The sequence below is a fragment of the Eutrigla gurnardus genome, assembly GCF_963514095.1.
Source record: "Eutrigla gurnardus genome assembly, chromosome: 3".
Lineage (NCBI taxonomy): Eukaryota > Metazoa > Chordata > Actinopteri > Perciformes > Triglidae > Eutrigla > Eutrigla gurnardus.
In genome coordinates, this window is record NC_139917.1 from 32,865,059 (window position 1) to 32,880,274 (window position 15,216).

General features: G+C 48.6%; 1 protein-coding gene across 1 annotated transcript in view; it reads left to right on the forward strand.

Moving 5' to 3' along the window:
* Positions 1-5,085: 5,085 nt before the first annotated feature.
* Positions 5,086-15,216, forward strand: part of cacna1ib (calcium voltage-gated channel subunit alpha1 Ib) — a 68,475-nt gene continuing 58,344 nt past the window's right edge. Inside the window, exon 1 of the mRNA XM_084005828.1 lies at positions 5,086-5,193. Within this exon, the coding sequence (XP_083861954.1) occupies positions 5,101-5,193 (93 nt within the window). The 5' untranslated portion in view covers positions 5,086-5,100. The remainder of the gene's footprint in view (positions 5,194-15,216) is intronic.

Sequence of the window (15,216 nt, forward strand, 5' to 3'; positions counted from 1 at the left end):
CCTGGACTGGAACTCCTCTTCATCCCAGGGAAAGACTGCCCTGGCATGGACCTGACGGTCACTGTCGAGGACATCACAGTATTGCCTTCATCAGCTGCGAGGAACCTGTATGTAATCCTGGATGACCAACTATCCTGCACCCCCAACATCACTGCTGTGGCCCGATCCTGCAGATTTGCTGGACTACTGCCACTCTCTCCTTGCCTTATCTTCATTCTACCCAAATTCTCCCATGTGACCCCCCTCCTCAGTGACCTCTACTGGCTCCCTGTTGCAGCACGCATCCAATTCAAGACGATGGTACTGCCCCCCCCCCCCCCCCCCCCGGCAAAAAAAGCACTTCTACAGCACTTTGATCATAACACTGTTGTACTTAAGGTAGCCTTGCTGAACAGTTACTAACACTTGTTTGTATTTTTTCGCTCTGACTTTATAGGCAATGATATGTTGTGGTTTCTTTCTTTCGTACTCATTGTAAGTAGCTTTGGACAAAAGCCTGTGCTAAATACCCTAAATGTAAATATTGTAGTGTAGTGTATTGTAGTGTAGTGTATTATAGTGTATTGTAGCGGATTGTATTGTATTGTATTGTATTGTATTGTATTGTATTGTAGTGTAGTGTATTATAGTGTATTGTAGTGTAGTGTATTATAGTGTATTGTAGTGTAGTGTATTATAGTGTATTGTAGTGTAGTGTATTATAGTGTATTGTAGTGTAGTGTATTATAGTGTAGTGTATTATAGTGTATTGTAGTGTAGTGTATTATAGTGTATTGTAGTGTAGTGTATTATAGTGTATTGTAGTGTAGTGTATTATAGTGTATTGTAGTGTAGTGTATTATAGTGTATTGTAGTGTAGTGTATTATAGTGTATTGTAGTGTAGTGTATTATAGTGTATTGTAGTGTAGTGTATTATAGTGTATTGTAGTGTAGTGTATTATAGTGTATTGTAGTGTAGTGTATTATAGTGTATTGTAGTGTAGTGTATTATAGTGTATTGTAGCGGATTGTATTGTATTGTATTGTAGTCATATCACAAAAGAAGTTATCTCAGGACACTTTACACATGGAGCAGGAATGAATCATCCATTCAAACACAAAAAGAGGAGACTTCACAGAGGAAGTGGAGAAGGGAGAGGAAGGGACTGAAGGAGAGATGGAGAGGAAGAGGAGGCAACTGAAGGAGAGATGGTGGAGGAAGAGGAGGGAACTGAAGGAGAGATGGCGAGGAAGAGGAGGCAACTGAAGGAGAGATGGTGGAGGAAGAGGAGGGAACTGAAGGAGAGATGGAGAGGAAGAGGAGGGAACTGAAGGAGAGATGGAGAGGAAGAGGAGGCAACTGAAGGAGAGATGGTGGAGGAAGAGGAGGGAACTGAAGGAGAGATGGTGGAGGAAGAGCAGGGAACTGAAGGAGAGATGGAGAGGAAGAGGAGGGAACTGAAGGAGAGATGGCGAGGAAGAGGAGGCAACTGAAGGAGAGATGGTGGAGGAAGAGGAGGGAACTGAAGGAGAGATGGAGAGGAAGAGGAGGGAACTGAAGGAGAGATGGAGAGGAAGAGGAGGGAATGGAAGGAGAGATGGAGAGGAAGAGGAGGGAACTGAAGGAGAGATGGAGAGGAAGAGGAGGCAACTGAAGGAGAGATGGTGGAGGAAGAGGAGGGAACTGAAGGAGAGATGGAGAGGAAGAGGAGGGAACTGAAGGAGAGATGGAGAGGAAGAGGAGGGAATGGAAGGAGAGATGGAGAGGAAGAGGAGGGAACAGAAGGAGAGATGGAGAGGAAGAGGAGAGAACAGAAGGAGAGATGGAGAGGAAGAGGAGGGAACTGAAGGAGAGATGGAGAGGAAGAGGAGGCAACTGAAGGAGAGATGGTGGAGGAAGAGGAGGGAACTGAAGGAGAGATGGAGAGGAAGAGGAGGGAACTGAAGGAGAGATGGAGAGGAAGAGGAGGGAACTGTCCTCTAACTAGTACATAGAACTCGTCCTTTATCTATTCATCTAATTAGTCCTCTTATTAGTCTTCTATAGTCCTCTAACTACTCCTCTACCTAGTCCTCTTACTAGTCCTTTAAACAATCCTCTAACCTATTGATTACAACCAATATCTCCGGTTCTGTTGACTTGATGTGAATCTGTTTTGGTTTGGTGGACTAGTCTTTGATCAGGTCCAGGTTTCATCAACGTTGGTAGGGAAATTATTGCAAAGAGGAAGTCTGGTGGTCTGATGGGAAAACGAAAATAACTCCCACATCGCTCTTCACCCCCCCCCCCCCCCCTCTCCCTCTCTCCCTCTCTCTCCCCGACCCTCTCTCTCTCCCCCCGCCCTCTCTTTCTCTTTCTCTCCTCTCTCTCTCCCCCTCTCTTTCCTTCTCTCTCCCTTCTCTCCTCTCACTCTCTCTCACTCTCTGTGACTATCTACTTCTGGTAATATTCGATCGGTTGCCACGGAAACCAGAGGTCGTTTGCCTCCTGCGCGTCTCTTTGGATACAATAAAAACAGGAGTTGGGAGGCGAGAGAGGAGAGACAAGGAGAGAGAGACACTGGGAGAGAAGAAGGGAGAGAGAGAGACACAGGGAGGGAGGGAGACAGGGAGAGAGTGAGAGGGGAGAAAGAGAGAGACACTGCTGCTTCCTCTCATCCTCGGGGCGATGGTCTCTGATGGTCTCTGATGGTCTCTGATGTCACCACGGCTTATCTGGCCCTCCAACATCCTGGATGGGTTTCCTGCCGGCGTGCTGGCTGATCCAGATTCAATAGGGTGCCCCTCTGCCGCTTGTGTTCATCAGATCCACCCGTTGCTCCTCCACAGTCAAAATATGGTCACTTCCTTCACTGGGTGATAAAATCAAAGATGGCGACGGCCAAAATATCAAACTCAAGGCTTCAAAACCGTCATCCACAAACCAACGGGTGACGTCACCATAAGGAATTCCACTTCTTCTATACATCCTGTGTAAATATTTACTAGTATTTCTGAATTTAAATCAGATACCTTTTTGTTTTAGGTACATATATCATACCTCAATAAGATACCAAATATGTGTTAATAATATACTATACTTAATACTATACTTAATTAAAATAGAATACGTTTTTTCCATTTATATGAAAATAGTCACCGGGTAGCGCCTGTGAACCCAGCAGCCTCCCCAGCTGCTGTCCTGTGATGCTGCCTGTACATGAGCTGCCTTAAAAGACCTGTCTGTCTCTCTCCACTTCTGAAAAATGAGTCCATTAGTGGAGGAGCCTGGGAGCTGCAGGGAGAAACAGCTGGAACCAGAGAAGATTTACTCAGGACTGGTTTTCTACAAGTGTTTCACCTCCGGAGTTATTTAACCTTATTTGCTGTTGTCTGATACCAGAGAGTTTCTCAGAGTCTGTCACTCACTGATGCAGGTAGCTTGACATGGGCCAGCAAGATCTAGACCTGGGCCAGCGAGATCTCTTATCCTAGACCTCTGAACTGATGTGTTTTATCCAGCAACTCTTTATCCGCAGAGGAAGAGACATCTGTGTGTTTGGTACCAAACCATTTAAAGTTGATCTGATGGAGATTTTATGTCTTTGTGCTCTCGGTTAGGCGTTACAATCTCCTGACGTTGCCTCGCATTAACGGCGATTAGCCTGCTGGTCATCAATATGAAACCCGCCTCGCAGCAGTGCTGACATGTCTTAACATCCCCATCAGCTGACATGCATTGATTTCATGTTTGATTTAATGTGTGTGCTCATGTGTGGGTGGGTGAACATGTTTGTTTAGTTTTGCACGTGCATATCTGAGTTCGTGTACTTCCCTGCTGCCGTGGCGAGTGGGAGTTCGTGTGCACGTTCACGAGGCTCCGTCTCTGGTGTTTACGTGTGTTGCCCACTCACAGCCTATCTTTAAAGGTGTTGCTGCGCTTCCTCCAGCGCTCGTCTCTTTCTGGGAAGGGGCACGTGAAGCCAAGAGCATGTTGAGGGTCGGGTCTTTGCTGCAGAGTCGTCCACCGTCCAGCCTCGGGGAGGGATCGGAACTTAACGACCAGACTTGGGGGATCTGACCTTGTTGAGGGATCAGAACTCGCCATTCGGCCTTGGGGACCTGCAGGCCTGCAGCAGCACCTGCTTGTTCACCAAGCTTTGCTCACTCCCTCAACACGCACACAAACTGCATATTGAATCTCTCCGTCACTCTCAACTTCTTCGTCTTTTCTCCGACACGCAGCGCGGTTTTACACGTTCAACTCGCTCCGTTAAACCTTCCCTCTAAACAAGTGTGGTTCCAGCTGTGCTACTTTCAGAGCTACGCCTCAGATATCGTCTCCTGCATGTGTGAGTGCCGGGGGAGTAATACAATTAAATGGAGATTGCTAGTTTAATGTCGTACACATCGTAAACATCACACATTATAAGGACAGCAACATTCAAACCGCCGTGATCTCAGAACAGAAACATCTGAAGGCCTGTGTTTACCTTTTTTAATTCCTCCGGGCTTTCCTCCGTCACAACACTATGAACTGTGGGTAATTCCCTCAGGCAAAGTCAACAGCAATGCTGACTTACGGAAAGCGGGAATAAAGGGCTCAAAAAGGCTGAGTGAGACCTCGTGTACCTGACGATTTGACAGTGGGACAGACCTGAACCCGCAGGGACTTAACGGGACTCACATCTCAGTCCGTAAGGGGGGACATTGGGATCGGGCCTCAACATGAGACTTCATTATCTTTAAACTGACAAACTGAATCCCTGGTATGATTCAGACGGGATCAGACATTTCTTTGTCCATCTGGGTTGATTATCCTACATAATATTTTCAAAATGATGTCCCATGGTGGACACAGGAAGGGCGGGGCTTGTCTATTTGCGGTTTCTGTGATAATGGCTCTTATACGCATACATTTTCTTTGGACAGTGTTTAACTTCCGTATAGTTTAAATGGACCCTACAGGGTTCTCCTTTCTAGTGCTGTTACAGTTTTACAATAATAATAATAATAATCATACATTTCATATACTATGTGTCATAGTCTTCTCTGAGATGTAAATGTATCATCCTGTTTCTGCCTCCACACTTGAGCTTCTTCCTTGACCGTCTGTTTCCACGTGGTTCGAGCGAGTCAGCATGCTGGTCATCCTGCTGAACTGTGTCACTCTGGGGATGTACCAGCCCTGTGAGAACATCGACTGCTCCTCAGACCGCTGCCAGATCCTGCAGGTACACACACACACACACTTACACACACACACACACTCTACCTCCTCACTATCCAGGGAGGTCCAGGTGGAGGTCTAGCTAGAGGTCTAGGTCCAAAAATACACCTTAACATGAATACAACCTATAATAAGCTCATATAAATCTTCTTGTTTGTTTAATATTATGGTGAGGAATTGTGATGTAGAAATGCCAAAATAGAATTTAAATACAAATCCATCAACAATTTTTTATTTTGTATTTTAACCCTTGATATACAGAACTGTGTAGAGGACTGTCCTCCTACTCCTCCTCTTCCTCCTCCCACTCCTCTTCCTCCCCTCCTCCTTCCTCTCCTCCTCCCTCTCCTCCTCCTACTCCTCCTCTTCCTCCTCCCTCCCCCCTCCTTTTACATTTACATTTCCTCTTGCTCCTCCTCCTCCTCCTAGCATGTGGTCTTCATGGCTCAGTGTTCAGGACCTCCTTGTGTACCGCAGCTTCTCCCTGTCTCCTCACTTTAAGGCCTGAGTGGGTGTAACATCTGTGCACGAGCGTGTGCACGTATGTCTTCCATCTGTTGCCGCCTGTCGAATCGCCGCGTCGTCCTTTTTTCCCACATTCTCACACGAACACGAACACTAACACACTCATGTAACAGCCAACACAGTGGATTGATTGGCTCCCCGGGGGAGGCGGACGCTGAGTCGGACCTCATAGAAATCCTCCTGCTGGTCTCTGTAGACCCGATTCAGTAGCAGCATGGGTTCAGTGCACCACAGCGCTGCCGTCAATACTCTCATCTCAGAAAAGCCCTGGTTCAATACCAACGTTTCTATGGAGCCTCACAGCTGGTCTCCAAGTCCTCATCACACTTAAAGACCTCAGGAAGGAGTTCGGTCACTATACAGTGGTGGATGGATGGATGGGTGGATGGATAAAAGGGTGGGTGGATGGATGGATGGATGGATGGATGGATGGATGGATGGATGGATGATGGATGGATGGATGGGTAGGAGGGTGAAGGATGGATGGATGGATGGATGGATGGATGGATGGATGGATGGATGATGGATGGATGGATGGGTAGGAGGGTGAAGGATGGATGGATGGATAGGAGGGTGGATGGTTGGATGGATGGATGGATGATGGTTGGATGGGTAGGAGGGTGAAGGATGGATGGATGGATAGGAGGGTGGATGGTTGGATGGATGGATGATGGATGGATGGGTAGGAGGGTGAAGCATGGATGGATGGATAGGAGGGTGGATGGTTGGATGGATGGATGATGGATGGATGGGTAGGAGGGTGAAGGATGGATGGATAGGAGGGTGGATGGTTGGATGGATGGATGGATGGATGATGGATGGATGGGTAGGAGGGTGAAGGATGGATGGATGGATAGGAGGGTGGATGGTTGGATGGATGGATGGATGGATGATGGATGGATGGGTAGGAGGGTGAAGGATGGATGGATGGATGGGAGGGTGGGGGGATGGATGGATGGGTGAATGCATGGATAGATAGATAGATAGATAGATAGATAGATAGATAGATAGATAGATAGATAGATAGATAGATAGATAGATAGATAGATAGATAGATAGATAGATAGGAGGGTGGACTGTTGGATGGGTGGGTGGATGGATGGATGGATAGGAGGGTGGATGGTTGGATGGGTGGGTGGATGGATGGTTAGATGGATGGATAGGATGATGGATGGTTGGATGGGTAGGTGGATGGATGGTTAGATGGATGGATAGGAGGGTGAATGATGGATGATGGAAAGGAGGGTGGATGGTTGGATGGATGGATGGATGGATGGATGGATGGGTAGGAGGGTGAAGGATGGATGATGGATGGGAGGGTGGATGGTTGGATGGATGGATGGGTGAATGGATGGATGGATGGATGGATGGATGGATAGATAGATAGATAGATAGATAGATAGATAGATAGATAGATAGATAGATAGATAGATAGATAGATAGATAGATAGATAGATAGATAGATAGATAGATAGGAGGGTGGACTGTTGGATGGGTGGGTGGGTGGATGGATGGATGGTTAGATGGATGGATAGGAGGGTGGATGGTTGGATGGGTGGATGGATGGATGGTTAGATGGATGGATAGGAGGGTGGATGGTTGGATGGGTGGGTGGATGGATGGTTAGATGGATGGATAGGAGGGTGGATGGTTGGATGGGTAGGTGGATGGATGGTTAGATGGATGGGTAGGAGGGTGAAGGATGGATGATGGATAGGAGGGTGGATGGTTGGATGGATGGATGGATGGATTAAGGAATGGATGGGTAGGAGGGTGAATGATGGATGGATGGACAGGAGGGTGGGGGGATGGATGGATGGGTGAATGGATGGATGGATGGATAGATAGATAGATAGATAGATAGATAGATAGATAGATAGATAGATAGATAGATAGATAGATAGATAGATAGATAGATAGATAGATAGGAGGGTGGACTGTTGGATGGATGGTTAGATGGGCTATGATGGGTTATGATGCAGCCATCTTAGGGGCGCTACATCCCCCTAAGATGGCTGCAACCCCACACAGCTATGGCTCCATCTGCTGGTGGAGTTGGGAGTTCCACCCCTACCTGCTAACACACCTGAGGCTGATCAGTGCAGGATGAGCTGATGGGCTGTTCTAAGCAGCTGGGTCACAGTGAGTGGCGAGAGGAGTGTGGGGAGACAAGCTCCTAGTGGAGCTCTCTACCAAAGAACACTGGGAGCTTGAAACTGGATATTCTTACCTGGATGACCGACTGCTGACTTGACCACGAGCTACAGCGCTAACCGAAAGGAAGGTTGAAGAGTTGCCGTTTACAGGAGAACACTTACCTGAGCCTATCAGGAATTATGATTTTGTGGCTGAAGAGACTTTTGTTTAGTTAAAGACTGTTGAAGAGCAACCTTCCCCTTTGCTAAACCTTTTTTGTTTTTGAAACTGGAACGTTTTGTTGATCCTTCTCACGGACTGTATTAAAATCTTTTTGACTATACTTTAACCTTGTGTCCTCGCACTACTTGAGCTGTCCCGCTGAGAGCCGTGTAGCCTCTCATGATATCACATATGGTGGAGAATGCGGGCAGTGCTCAAACGTTAATAGTGCATGTCAGAGGAGGACACAAAAAATTTGATCACCCAGTTTTCCAAATTGTCCGTAGGTCCCCCACACAACAAAATGGAGGAAATTTTGAAAGCCCTCCTTGCTAGCCAGCAAGCCCAGACGCAAGCAAACGTGGCTCTCTTGGAGGAGCAGAAGAGAGCCAACCACCTGAAGACGGAGGAATTACAGCTGCAAAAACAAATGGCTGTTCGTAATGTGCGCCCAACAAGGGCGAGTGACTTCCTCTCCAAGATGGGGGCTACGGATGACGTTGAGGCGTACCTGCACGCCTTTGAAGCCACAGCCACAAGGGAAATGTGGCCCAAAGCACATTGGGTTGGACTATTAGCCCCCTTCCTAGCGGGGGAGTCGCTGAGTGCGGTCCGGGACCTTCCCCCCGACAAGGTGACGGACTATGATGCTCTGAAGACTGAGATCCTCAGCCGAAATGGGCTCACCAAGTTTGGTATGGCCCAACGCTTCCACAACTGGACCTTCAAACCAGACCAGCCTCCCCGGGCGCAGATGCACGAACTTGTCCGGGTCACGCGGAAATGGCTGGAGCCAGAGAAAAGTACAGCAGCAGCCATGGTGGAGACCATTGTGGTGGATCACTACTTGCGGGCCCTGCCGTACGAGGCGAAGCGGTTCCTCAGTCAGCAGGCCTTGACCACAGCCGAACTAACCGTGGAAGCTGTAGAAAAATACCAGGCCACGGCGGATATGCTACATGCTTCCAGAAAGGAACCCAGGAGTGTTTCCCCACCACGGATGGGAGGAGCCCGGCCAAAGAACCCCAAGGTCTTCACCCCAGCCACTTCAGGAGCTGCCCAGGCTCCAGGGGGAGCCCGAGCCCAGCTGGGACCAGGGAGAATGCACCGGGAGAGTGAAACCCGACAGTGTTATCGATGTGGGGAGATGGGACACATCTCCTGGCAGTGTGGGAAACCAGCGGATGAGCCGATGCCCACTGCTGGGTCCTCCAGCTCACCGCCCGCCCACCTTTTTGCCTCCCTTGTGGGTGTCATAGATGGCGCCCCAGAACGACCTCCCACCTGCCCGGTGACGGTGAATCACCACGACGTGGAGGCCTTACTCGACTCAGGTAGCCGGGTCACCCTGGTGCGTAAGGACCTGGTGGATCCATTGTGTCTGACCCCGGGGGAAGTCCTTCCCGTTTCCTGTGTCCACGGAGACACCAGAGACTACCCCACCACGGAACTCACAATGACTACCACCCGGGGAACCATACTCACAGTGGCAGGGGTGGTGGACTCCCTACCCGTACCTGTCCTAATTGGACGAGACTGCCCTGCCTTTCACCCGCTCTGGAGAGAGACTCAGGAGAGGCTAACCCGAGTACCTCGGTGGCGGAGAGGTAAGACTCATCCTGAGAATAATCAAGTTCAACCCTCAGGTCCACTCACTCCAGCCTGTGCTCTTGCAGGAATGACAGGTGCCCAGGCTAACACAGAGACTGGCCCAGACACAGAGGAAGGGAACATGGCCCCGGAAAGTGCCCTGATTTCCAGTGAGGAAGACGTCCAAGGTGCCAAGGAGCGTCTCCCTCTCACAGGCCAGTATGGTACAGCCCAGTTACAAGATCCCACTCTTGCAAATGCCTTAAGAAATGTGCAGGTGCTAGAAGGAGTAGTGCTAGGAGATAGGGCCGGCCCTACTTATCCCCATTTTGCAGTAAGCCGGGGTTTAGTGTATCAGGTGGTAAAGAAAAATGATGAAGTGCATGAACAGCTCCTTGTACCACAGCCCCACCGGGCCACCGTACTCAACCTAGCCCACACGCACCCCCTAGGAGGCCACCTAGGAGTAGAGAAGACTAAGGAAAGGGTCTTGCAACGCTTCTTTTGGCCGGGGGTACATAAAGAGATAGAGAACCACTGTCGTAGTTGTCCTGAATGTCAGCGGGTGGCGCCAAAGCCCACATATAGAAACCCGCTCATCCCCTTGCCCATCATCGAAACTCCTTTTGAGAGGATTGGACTGGACATAGTTGGGCCCTTACCGAAAAGTTCCAGGGGGCATCAGTACATCCTGGTCATCCTGGACTACGCCACACGATACCCAGAGGCCATCCCGCTGAGGAAAGCCACATCCAGACAAATCGCCAAGGAGCTGTTCCTCCTCTCAACCAGTCTGGGGATCCCGAAGGAGATTTTGACGGACCAAGGGAGTCCATTCATGTCCAGGGTGATGAAAGAACTCTGTTCCCTGCTGAGGATCAAACAGCTGAGAACGTCCGTCTACCACCCCCAGACGGACGGGTTGGTCGAACGTTTTAACAAAACACTAAAGTCCATGCTACGGAAGGCGGTCGGGGAAGATGGCCGCAACTGGGATCAGCTGCTACCATACCTACTGTTTGCGGTGAGAGAGGTACCTCAATCTTCGACTGGTTTTTCACCCTTTGAGCTCTTGCTTTCCTACAGACCCAGAGGACTGCTGGACATCGCCAAGGAGGCCTGGGAGGACCAGCCATGTCGTCAGCGGACCCTGATCGAGCATGTGGGAGCCATGAGAGAGAATGAAGGCCATCTATCCCATAATACGTGAACACATGGAGACCGCCCAACGGCAGCAGCAAGCCTCCTACAACCGATCTGCTCAACCCAGAGAGTTTAATCCGGGGGACAGAGTGTTGGTCCTGGTGCCAACCGTTGAGTGCAAATTCCTGGCTACCTGGCAAGGACCATATGAGGTCATGGAAGGTGTGGGAGAGGTAAACTACAAGGTGAGGCAACCTGATAAAAGAAAACCTGAACAGATTTACCATGTTAACCTCTTAAAGAAGTGGCACGCCAGGGAGGCGCTGTTCAGTCATCTACCCCCCACAGAGTTCAAGGAACCGGTGAGAGAGGAGGTTCAGGTGGGTCCAAGCCTGTCCCCACATCAACGGCAGATGGCCCTGGAGCTGGTGGATCGCAACAGAGATGTGTTTTCCTCCCTCCCCGGGCACACAGAGGTGATCCAACATGAGATCCGCACCAGGCCCGGCCAAACGGTAAACCAACGCCCTTACCGGGTACCAGAGGCTCGTAAAATGGCTATTCAAGAGGAGGTCAGGAAGATGCTGGAGCTGGGCGTAATCGAGGAATCCCAAAGTGCCTGGGCGAGTCCCATTGTCCTGGTTCCCAAACCCGATGGGTCAGTACGGTTCTGTAATGATTATCGGAAGTTGAACGAAGTGTCTGAATTTGATGCATACCCAATGCCCCGTGTCGATGATTTAATAGACTCCTTAGGGCATGCTCGCTTCCTAACCACTCTTGATCTCACAAAAGGCTACTGGCAGGTGCCCCTGACCCTGGCGTCCAAGGAGAAGACGGCCTTTGCCACACCGGAGGGGCTGTACCAGTATACCCGGCTTCCGTTTGGTCTCCACGGGGGCGCCTGCCACGTTCCAACGCTTGATGGATCGGGTCCTCGCTCCCCACAGGAGGTACGCAGCGGCATATTTGGATGATGTCGTCATACAAAGTCCAGATTGGGCCAGCCACTTACTCAGAGTCCAAGCTGTGATCGATTCGCTTAGGGAAGCAGGCCTCACCGCGAACCCAAAAAAGTGCAGACTGGCCTTCAGCGAGACAAACTACCTGGGATACACCATTGGGCGGGGGTTGGTCAAGCCTCAGGAAGCCAAGTTGCGGGCCATACAGGATTGGCCACAACCCATCACCAAGAAACAGGTGAGATCGTTTTTAGGCCTAGCCAGCTACTACAGACGTTTCACAATGGATTTTGCTACCATAGCTGCACCTCTAACAGAATTGACAACCAAACGCCATTCACGAATGGTGGGGTGGAGCCCTGCGGCGGAGGCTGCCTTCGTCAACCTAAAACGAGCTCTGTGCTCCAGTCCGATCCTGGTGGCGCCAGACTTCAAGAAAGAATTCATTGTCCAGGCGGATGCTTCAGAGGTGGGTCTGGGTGCTGTACTCACCCAGTTACACGACGGTGAGGAACATCCCATTCTCTACCTAAGCAGGAAGCTACTTCCAAGAGAGAGAAATTATTCCACTGTGGAAAAAGAATGCTTGGCAGTAACCTGGGCCCTGGAGTCCCTGCGCTTCTACCTCCTGGGCAGACATTTCACGGTGGTGTCTGATCATGCCCCTCTGCAGTGGATGGCCAAGAACAGGGAAACAGTAGGATTACCAGATGGTTTCTGAGCCTACAAGCATTTAACTTTTCTGTTGTCCATAGGGCTGGCAAGCACCACGGCAATGCGGACGCCCTCTCCCGACGCGACGCCCTCTTCACCTCCTTCACCCCGACGAGGACGTCGGTCTCAAGGGGGAGGATGTGTGATGTCACGAGAGGCTGTGTCCTGGAGGGGCGCTACATCCCCCTAAGATGGCTGCAACCCCACACAGCTATGGCTCCATCTGCTGGTGGAGTTGGGAGTTCCACCCCTACCTGCTAACACACCTGAGGCTGATCAGTGCAGGATGAGCTGATGGGCTGTTTTAAGCAGCTGGGTCACAGTGAGTGGCGAGAGGAGTGTGGGGAGACAAGCTCCTAGTGGAGCTCTCTACCAAAGAACACTGGGAGCTTGAAACTGGATATTCTTACCTGGATGACCGACTGCTGACTTGACCACGAGCTACAGCGCTAACCGAAAGGAAGGTTGAAGAGTTGCCGTTTACAGGAGAACACTTACCTGAGCCTATCAGGAATTATGATTTTGTGGCTGAAGAGACTTTTGTTTAGTTAAAGACTGTTGAAGAGCAACCTTCCCTTTTGCTAAACCTTTTTTGTTTTTGAAACTGGAACGTTTTGTTGATCCTTCTCACGGACTGTATTAAAATCTTTTTGACTATACTTTAACCTTGTGTCCTCGCACTACTTGAGCTGTCCCGCTGAGAGCCGTGTAGCCTCTCATGATATCACAATAGATGGATGGATGGATGGATGGATAGGAGGGTGGACTGTTGGATGGATGGGTGGATGGGTAGATGGATGGATGGATGGGTAGATGGATGGATGGATAGATAGATAAAGAGATGGATGGATAGGAGGGTGGACTGTTGGATGGATGGGTGGATGGAAGGATGGGTAGATGGATGGCTAGGAGGTAGGGCTGAACGATATATCGTTATCGTATCTATATCTAGATATGAACATTCTAGATATTAATATCGAAAAAGCAACGATATAAACAATATAGATTTCCCCTGCGCTCGCCCTGCATGTACAGCTCTGGCAGTCACAATAAACTTCATTTCTACGATTGCCCATGAATGCACCGCTATGGCCAGCCAACCACAAACCTTATTTCATGCTTGCTGTGGATCGACGGCTGAAGCCAACCAATGACGAGCATACGAGGGCAGGACTCCCGCCGCGGGAGTGAGGGAGACGGAAACCGAGACGCAGACAACATACGCAGCGGGGAAATCAAAAAGAAAGAAAAGTGAGACGAGTGCAGAAGATAATGCGGCCGGTGGCGGTGCCGAATCTGATTTGGTGCCAAAACATAAATCATCCTCCATTATTTGGAGGTATTTTGGATTTAATAAGGATGATGTGAACCAGAGCGAGGTGTTGTGCAGGTCGTGTTCGGCGTGTATTGCAATGCGTTCAGTAGCGTTACACCGTATGAGTCGGCGTCCACCAGACATACAGACATTACAGACACTATAACATACCACATTGCAAAAGACATGGTACCCGTGTAGACAGTCTAAAATGTTAGATTTTTTTATTTGATTGGTGACTTTATGTTAATGTTGATGACTGGCAGTAAGTTATCATCAATAAAACTGCAGTTTCCACATTCTTTTGTATTATGATGTTTTTATTTTTCTGAAAAATATTTGGTTTTCACCGAACCCGTAGTCATATCGTATCATATCGAGATATCTGGCATGAATATCGAGATATGAAATTTTGTCCATATCGTTCAGCCCTACTAGGAGGGTGGATAGATGGATAGATGGATGGAAGGAAGGAAAGAAAGAAAGAAAGGAAGAAGATGGTTTGGTTCATAAGTGTTTCCCATCAGAATTTTAGCATCTGAGTCCTCGATCGCCTCCAGGACGTGTTGGACCAGCTTTAATTTATGCAGAGGTTTGAGTTTAAATGACTTGCAATATTAAGTTGATGTAATTACCAACATTATTGTGTCAACACAACTCAAAAAAACAAAATAATGTTTGTAACTTAAAAGTTGTATCTAAATCAGTACATTAGATCTTTTTATTTGCAGCCATGCATATAATTGGTGGTTAATTAAAGTGGAAGTAACAGAATTAATTTTTAGATTGTACTTATCTCTGGTGGCCACCCGGGGGCGACTCCTCTCTGGTTGTATAGGATGTATAGCATATATAACATTGTAAACATGAGTTTATGGTCTCAATCTCTAGTTTCAAGTCTTCTTCAATCCAGCATGATGTTAATTTAGTACATTATGGTCCATTTAGAGTCCAACAGACCAGAAAGCAGGGGATGCTTTAGGGGGCGGGGCTTACCTGCTGATTGACAAGTCTCTACCACGCTACAAATGCTAGTTAACTTAACTTAGATTTATTTATTTATTAATTTCGGGCATGTCAGTTAAATCATCATCATCACACATCTTTGTTCAGATAGTAAAATACACATGGCTGAAAGGGAAAGCGGGAGAAGCCAAGGCTTATCTAGTCCCGCCCCCATTACCCACAGGATAGAATCGTCTTCATAATATTATCTTATCTTTTGCATTTTCCATTTGACATAACATTTTTTTTTACTTGTGACATTTGACATAACATGTTACAGCAGTAGGTGGTACAGAGAGCTGAAGCAGTGCATACAGATTACGTGTGTCTGCACACGTGTCCATATTTGTTCGTCATGAGTGAACAACAGTCTCATCATGTAACAAAGTCTGAAGGGGGTCCAATCGACAGAGAA